General features: G+C 36.6%; 2 protein-coding genes across 3 annotated transcripts in view; both read right to left on the reverse strand.

Annotated features, from left to right (window-relative positions):
- The window catches only part of LOC106942847 (epithelial cell-transforming sequence 2 oncogene-like), a 6,421-nt gene extending 4,531 nt beyond the window's left edge, over positions 1-1,890 (reverse strand). The window contains 6 exon segments of the mRNA XM_015026187.1: positions 1-125; positions 366-558; positions 560-653; positions 746-765; positions 767-859; positions 1,694-1,890. Of these exon segments, the coding sequence (XP_014881673.1) occupies positions 1-125; positions 366-558; positions 560-653; positions 746-765; positions 767-859; positions 1,694-1,837 (669 nt within the window). The 5' untranslated portion in view covers positions 1,838-1,890.
- A 1,236-nt stretch (positions 1,891-3,126) lies between these two features.
- Positions 3,127-7,145, reverse strand: ccdc28a (coiled-coil domain containing 28A). 2 transcript variants are annotated; one of them, XM_015026190.1, is made up of 6 exons: positions 6,906-7,145; positions 6,459-6,692; positions 6,185-6,363; positions 5,955-6,109; positions 5,204-5,226; positions 3,127-3,890 (listed from the first exon to the last, which is right to left on the reverse strand). In XM_015026190.1, the coding sequence occupies exons 2-6, from the start codon at positions 6,620-6,622 to the stop codon at positions 3,872-3,874; spliced, it is 540 nt and encodes a 179-aa protein (XP_014881676.1). In that variant the 5' UTR covers positions 6,623-6,692; positions 6,906-7,145; the 3' UTR covers positions 3,127-3,871. The 2 variants fall into 2 exon arrangements, with proteins under 2 accessions (XP_014881676.1, XP_014881675.1); XM_015026189.1 differs by having other exon boundaries at positions 3,127-3,882; positions 6,906-7,140.
- Positions 7,146-8,383: the final 1,238 nt, after the last annotated feature.

Genomic DNA, 8,383 nt, shown 5'->3' on the forward strand with positions numbered 1-8,383 from the left:
GGAGAGAGAAGACCAAGACCTAACCATCAACTCTGAGCTGGACAGGACGGTCGGTGACCTTTCACCTGTGGATTTGTCAGACTTTGGGTTAGAACCCCATGGACTCCTGCTAATCAAGGCCAGTCCTGTTAGATATCACAGACCTAAGCCGTTAGAACAGCTGATGAGAGGTGAGATGTTTACATGGCAAGACAAAGCTCAGTTTGACAAGTAATTTTATGTTTGACAGGACCGAAAAACAAAATGATTCATTTAATAAAGTTGTTGCGATCTACTCTATGTACTAAATTTGTCTCATCCTGCCACCTGTGCACCTGTGTTCACATTACACCCACTTCCTTCAGTCACCCAGAACCTTGACTCACTCTTTTCCTCCTTAAGGGCCTGTTTGAGTTTCTGCTTAATCCTCCTCTCCCTGCTCCTCTCCCCTTCCTCCTCCTTCACCCCCAGGCATGGCTGGTAGAGGGTCCCATATATCTCAGCTGCTTGCTGAAGAGATAGCCGGTCCAAGGTGGAGACGCACGAGACGTAGTGGTGCCTCCAGGCTCCAAACTCCTTGGGACATGATGTAGAGAGATAGACACCGAGGCAGCACAGCCGTGAAATCCAGCCGGGTTACAGGAACCATGTCATTGAGCAGGTTTCTGCAGTGTCTGGGTTCAGCAACGCGCAACAACAGGATCAGACTGCAGGCTCAGGGTAGGACTTTAGAATAACTTGAATGAAGTGTTGGAAAGAACGTTACTTAAGCTGTGCCTTGGTGCAAGCGACCCAGCAGAGCCTGCAGGAGGCGCTTCCTCTGGGAGTCCATCCACAGATCAAACCAGTGCAACAGCACCTTCACACGCTCCTCAAACAGCTCAGATCAAACAGGAAGCAGATGGAAAATGAGGACATCTAATCACTGCCAAGTACTCTAACGAGGGGAATCTGTACTTTGCACCGTTTGTTGCATTATTTGGAGGAATGAGACTCATCCATGGTTTGAGGTGAAATGTGAGACGTTTTAATCCCATAATAATGTTTATAGAACCGGCTATTTTAAGCAAGAGTTTTAAATTACACTTTAATGTAATCTCATGTATATTGCTAAGAAAAAACATAACATAGAACAATTTATGCTTTACTGAAATAAACATCATGGACAAAAGATCTAAGGCTGAGAAAAATTCTTGTTTTCACAAAATGTAAAAAATGTACTTCTGATTTTTTTTGTGTGTTTTTTGTTTGTTGTGTGTCCTGCGACACATTAATTATCACCCAGTTATTATTACATCTTCATATCCAGCATAAATGGAGTTAGACGGTGGATCATATTTTTCATTTTTACTCCAGGCAAGAATCCAAAATTTTACTCAATTCCATTTTTTACATAATCACACTGTTTCAATTTCTACGCAAAATAATATAAGTCAATATAATCATTTAGTCAGATTCAAATTCAAATGGATCCCTTCCAGTTTGATACATACATCCAGCTTAGTTTAAAATGCTAAACTTCAGTAAGGAAACCAAGTTGATTTCATTAAGTCATTACAGCAATATCCAATTCAGCAATGGTTTTTAGAAAGTAGTTGGTTTTCATTGAACAAATTAATTTTGCGGTTCAGAAACAGGTTTTATGAAACTAGTTTCTTGCTTCTGTATATTGTAGTCATTCCTTTGAAACAATGAGAGGAAATGAAAGAACTACCTGCAGGTTGCTCTGCTTGTTGCCCAGTGGGGTCCAGCTGCTGAAGCGGGTCTCTCTTGCCAGTTTGGGGCCCGGCTGCGACTCATAGTCCGGCCCACTGAGCTGCCAGAGCTTCACTGAGTGATGAGTGCCTCTGAGGTCCATCACCGCTATGCTGTTTCCTACAGGCCTACTGAAGCCGAGTAGATCTGTTTCAGATGGACCGGTGTGCAGGGAGTAACCATGGAGACGTGTCAACAAAGGATGAGGGCATTCACACAGCCCATCCCATCCTGAGTCTTAATAACCAACAGTATCTCTTGTAAAACTGGCTCGGAAGCTAAAGCAGCAAACATTAAAACTTTAAATGGAACTTAAACTTACTAAAAAGAGTCAAGTTTATTTCAAGTAGTTGGTTTCCTGCACAATTTTCAGTATATTATTTCACAATGTTTTAAAAAGACTGAGGTCGAGTCCTTTCTGCAGTCTCATTAACTCATTCAGACTAGTTTTGATGTTTAGGATGATTTACACGACTGTAAATTCCAACCAAATTTCATTGTGTTTGAACTATTAAAACAGGCTGTAAGGTTGTACGCGTTTTAACCGGGGGTCTCAAATATTCCCAGATTATGGTAACTGAAACAGAAAACATTTTCTTCAGTAATACAATTAAAGGTTTTAAACACCATTGAGGGTTCCACCAGGTGAGCAATCCCAAACACACACCAAGAGTATTTTGGAATGATATATGTTCTTGATTAACTTTACCCATTCTAAAAGAAGAATTATGAAAAAATCTTGCTGGTGCAGTTTGTCTGAGATCTGATAAAGGACATTTTAAAAGTTTATATGCCGACTGCTGAGGTATAATAATCTATTCTTCTTAAAGGGTTCCATACTGATTAGTGACTCACGAGTTGAAAAACATTTCAATCAAGTCATTTTGATTGTAGGCCAAGTAGTTTCCAACTAAATGTTATGATCCGTTGTCACACTCAAAGATGTACATAAATAAACTTTACTTGTTAATTTGTTATATAATTCACTTTCACACTTCAATTACTATTTACAAACAAAATTAGTTGGACTTGTGATTAATGAGGTTAATTTATTACTGTAAGAAGTAAGAAGTACTGAGACATTGAAATGCTTACATCTGCATTTTACAGATGCTGGTGAATTTTACTGTCAGTAAATACAAACTTGTGCACATAATTCTTGTCCTTAAAAATCACTGTAATGGTACAAACAAAAAGTATTTAATCAAAAGCACCAAATTATTATGACAATCAACATTATAATGTATGTTACTTTCTGTCCAGCACTATACAGGGCATGAAATACACACACACAAAAAATTACCCATTATTTTTAAAATATCTTTATTGCAACTGACTTTGAGGAAAAAAAATACTTTCTTACTGTAAATGAGAGAAAAACACCCAAAAAAGTCAAATACACGACATTTATTAAATCAACAAAAGTAAAATCAAGCAAAAGGCTAAGTGTGAAAACACCCCCCTCTAGCGGCTAAAATTAGACATAATAAATCAGATAGAGTCATTTAAACATTGCTAACCAATAAGGCAAGTATGATTAAATCAAAAAGAAAAAAATAAGGCATGGCTGTGATGTTAGCATTTGGATTTCTTCCAGCATCAAACCGACCCATCAGAAACAATGTGGTGTGCACTTTGCATGTTTCATTCAAACTCTGAAGGGCTGCTCACTGAATTTTAGTTGAGCTATTTTTATATATTATCTTTGTTGTTAAATCTGAAGATGAAATGACAACAATTTTCTGTATTTTTCAAAGAAAAATAAGAATCTGGTGGGTTATAAACCTATGCTGCCTTCACAAATGACAGGATGCACCAAATATATGTAAAATATAATGAACCTGGAGATCTTGACCTAAGCCTCCATGCAACTTTCTTACAAGTATTATACAATAACAGAAAAGATAAGTACCTTATCTTTAATATAAGAGACATAGTACTGTTAAACCCATCTTTGATTAACTCTGTGGCTGCAGTGAAGCCAATCTGAAAATACATTCAACCTCAGGTAAAGTTCCTCCAACTCCGCCTTGTTAGATTGCCTACACGTGGTTTCAGGAGAGGTAATGTGGAAGGAGGATGAAGAACGAACATCACACGGTGGCCATCCTTGGGATTTCTTGAGTGTCCGCTAGATTCAGCTTCTGGCTGGAGGGGCGGGATCAAGTAAAGGAACAGGTTCTCAAAAACTTCCTGTCTTCCTTTCACTCTACTCTAGACCAGACATTAACGCAAGATAATGGATTCAGACGAAACTAGAGTTAGTATAAATACTGTTAGCACTTAAGCCACAAGTACCCACTAGAAATATGGTAAGTAGAATATTTAGATAGGATTTGCCTATGCAGTGGACCTCCACAATTGTCAACTAGTGTTGGTGATGTCACATGCTGCTTGGAGACGTAGAGAAAGGACAGGAAGAAACAGCTGATCAGTCATGTGAGGTAAGTGTTTGCTACGTTACCACTTATTTGGAAAATCTGTTTCCAGATCTGCTTTAGTGCATTAATGTTTTTTCGGGAAAGCCAAAAATAATTTCAAGACAGCGTAAATAAAAAAAACATTTTTGCAAAATCTAGGAAGTTATTTTGAATTTTGCCATTTCCATCAACCTTTTCTAATGCAATACTTCAAAAATATGCATACAAAAAAACATTGATAGAAACATGGTTACTGATTCGTTGATTATTCTGTGGAACATGGCTACAAATTATTTGTGGTAAATTTGTTATTCGTAGAACATACCTAAAATATCTGAAAGAAAATTCATCAGGGTAAGCCATAATAACTAGACACTAGACAAGCTATTGGGTGAAATTTGTAAAGCACCCAATCCAGGAGTGCCATATATTTCCCTTTACACTGATTGGCTGAACCTCAAAACAGGAAGAGAAGGAAAATAAAGGATGCTAGTTTGTATGGTAGCGCTAAAACGGTTTCATATTAACACATATTAAGGTATATTTGGTGTCTGACCTATTAAACTAGGCAGCTATAAGCATTTTTACAGGGCTTCTGAATTATTCTTGCATTTTAGTTATTCAAAAATGGCTGGAGGTCCTTATTGCTATCTTGAGTTTACAAAAACTAAGCTTTCTTTGCCATATCAGTTTCATTATGCCCTCATGATGAGTATTCAAGTACCTTTTGTTGTGGAGACAATTGTTTTGATATATTGAGATAACTTAATGCCTTTTGCTAAGATTAAGATTAATGTTTAACTGTCTCTTTATTTTGAGGTGGTAAAATTTCAAGTTCCGTTTTGTTGAAATAAATATTTTTATTTCAACAAAAGGAAGAAGGACCAGCAAACTGTTTCTAACCATTGCAAATTCATTCAAGAATTGACTTTCTGTGTCTACAAAATGGATGTTAAGTTTTGGTCGTAACGAGCCCTGTCAAATTAAAATCTTTTAAAAGTCAAGAATAAAAACAACTTATCCGAGAGTTTTTCATGTCAAAAGGATACATGGAAGAACTGAGCTCCTCGAGCTGTGGAGACAAAGAATATTATTGATTTTACATAATGGATATTGTGAAACAAAAATATTTGCACTTGCTGATGAATAAGTAACTAAATTTGAAGGGCATAGCTATCCATTACCAGGCAGAATAATTTGAGAGCTTCATCAGTAATAATTCAGGAGCTGAACACCTCTGTGCACCACTGCTTGGGATCAAGTTGAATTATCATTATTTTACACTGAAAAAAAGCAATAATTTAGGAGAAAATATGTGGGGGGCACAAGTCTGGTGGCCCACCAGGCTTATAATACACCATGGAAAACCCTGGATGCATAACCATAGCAACAGGGTGGTTTATAACAGGGAGCAGCTGATCAACTCTAACCACCATGAAAAAATGGGTGTCTTCAGTCAGAGGCTTCTTCAAATTCGCTGCAACACAGATGCTACAGGAAATTTTTCCTACTCACACAGGAAAGATTTCTGTTATCTGCAATAATTAATTAAGTGAATTACAACATTTAATTTCTCTTTGGGATTAATAAATTATATCTGAATTTGAATTGAATGTATGCCTTCCTCTGAAACTCTGCAGTTTCTTTGGTACACCACAGTGATCCCAAACTTTTAAGCAGTAGCTCTTTAGAGATATTTAGAAGACTAAAATTAGATGCATTGAATTTGAGCTGTTTAATATGCAAACTGAAATGAACTTCAAATAATTAGGTGCTTTATTAAAAAGTAAGCAGTCTTACATTAAAAAGTAGCTTGTCCATGTTGGTGTCAGAGGCCGTTTTCCGCTGATCCTCAGGCATTTCCTCTACCTCAGCATAAAGGTCAAAGTGCAACCGTGCCAGCTTCTCCTGCATCTCTCTGACGTGTTCCATCTGATCAATGGAGCACTCATTGCCTGAGACATGATTGGATCATAGCATAATATTATATTTGTATCAAATCCTGCAAAGTGCTTCCACTGTGAGCTTACCAAAGGCCTGTAGTTTTCCTGAGTGGAAGTCGTTGAGCAGACCGAGCAGACCTTTCTCCATCTCCTGAACATCTGAGACATCAGTCAGAAAAGAGTGCTGGATGACGGGTGCTGCCTGGCCCTGGTTCTTATTCCCTCCCACAGCCTGTGGATATCTTGCCTTACTATCTCTCGCTCCCCTGCAAAACATTACATTGATAATAATAAAACGTACATCGACGTTAATATTGATTTTTTTTTTCTTATTTCTGAGAATGAATCTATGGAAGACGACCTCCTGTTCCTATTTCTTTGACTGGAGATGCTCCCCGTATTGTGGTTGTAGCCGACATTCCTTCCCCTGGAGGAGGAGCTGTTCTTCCGGGATAAGCCTCCGGTCTGAGCCCCGGGGTTGATGGCGCTTCGGGTACTCTTGCGCTTTAGCTTCCGATCCTCCATAGCTTCATATTACTTTCTCTCTTACCAGCTTCGGCTAACACCGACAGCCAGCAACAACCAGTTAGCTGAGCTAAACCAACAGATGATAGGTTAGCTTAGCATGTAGCTGCTCTGTTAGTTCCAAATTTACATGGAGTAACATTTAAACTAAAGCTTAAAAACTCACGCCAAATAACACTATTAAATACAAAAACAACAATAAAATAACGAAAATAAAAACAGGAGTGATACTATATACGGAGAATTAAAAGAATGGCCAAATATTTAAACATTTCGCACTCACCTCGCAAGCTATGTAGCTCACAGCTGCAACTCGTGAAAACTTCCTGTTTGGATGCTGCAAACGTGATCAAGCTGCGTTCCAATTCGTTCCAGATGATTTTTTGCGTAAATTTACAATCTGTTTTAGTACACATCATGTGTTCTGAAAATGAAGGCATTAAATTTTGATATTACTGACTCAAAAAGTATATTGATAATTCTTGTACACCTGTAAAGGACGATTGTCTCCTATGATGAAAAGAGTCTTGCAGAACGACGTAGAATGCTGCCCAATGATCAAGTCCATTACGAAACTGTTTATATATCCCCAAGTCAAATTTTGGCAAATGTGGCTCATAGGAAAAACAAAACAAATGAGCCACATTTACATTTAGACATATATGTCTAAATGCATATATATATATATATATATATATATATATATATATATATATATATATATATATATATATATATATATATATATAGATAGATAGATAGATAGATAGATAGATAGATAGATAGATAGATAGATAGATATGTATGTGTATAAATGCCTGATGCTACCTTTGAAAAATAAGGTAACTAAAATATCCTTTTTAAATGAAACTATAAAAGTTGTGACTTTATAAATCAAAAATGCAAAAATGTTCATCAAGAACTCTGACATCAGTTTTCTTCCCCTCTCGTCTGAGAAGAAAATTTGAACATTTGTTTAAAAATCATTATATCTCTAAAGAAAATAAGAACCAAAAATCTAGCTATTTCACTCCCACAAAATAATTAAGATATTAATTTCATAATTATGTATGAAGTTTTCCCTATGACTTTCTGCAAAAGAAATTCAAAATATATCATTTCCTGTGTGTTTTGTGGCTGAGATTTTGAGACAACACAAATTTGTTTCAATTGCAACTTCATTAATGTTTTTAGAAAGATTTTCAAAAGTGGATAATGTACAAGAAATCTATTTTATCTTTAAATTTTAATATAAAATTAAATTACAAAATTTGGTCTTCTAATAGGGGATGAAAATTTAAATTATGATATATTTAACCTGGCTAAGTTTTATTCACAAATACTGCTTTCTAAAAAACACCTCCATTTTTAAAGTGAAATAAATTTTATGTAAGATAAGATGTTGCAACATCACAAAAGTTTTCTTCTTTATATCAATATGTTAATATCTTAATTTAAGATTTGAAATTTGTCTTGTATTTGTGATATTTTGTTTCACTTTCCTCACAGTTAGTTTGTGACTGTTCTTTTTTATTAGGGCCTGCCCATAGCAATGCATAGGGAAGAGCAGTGACTGCCTTGCAAAGTCAACAGATCTGGTACCTGATTTGACCCTGAACACTGGTTTTACAAAGGTATTCTGTTATCTAGCAAAGACCCACAGATGAGCCTTCGGAGTACGGGCCCAAAAGTACTCTATAAAACCTTAATGAGAAAACCCTGCAGAACAGAGCCGTAAGCATGTGGGTTAGGGTTAGGGTT

This window comes from Poecilia latipinna, unplaced genomic scaffold, assembly GCF_001443285.1.
Source record: "Poecilia latipinna isolate Pla-1442-1.1 unplaced genomic scaffold, P_latipinna-1.0 Scaffold4602, whole genome shotgun sequence".
NCBI lineage: Eukaryota > Metazoa > Chordata > Actinopteri > Cyprinodontiformes > Poeciliidae > Poecilia > Poecilia latipinna.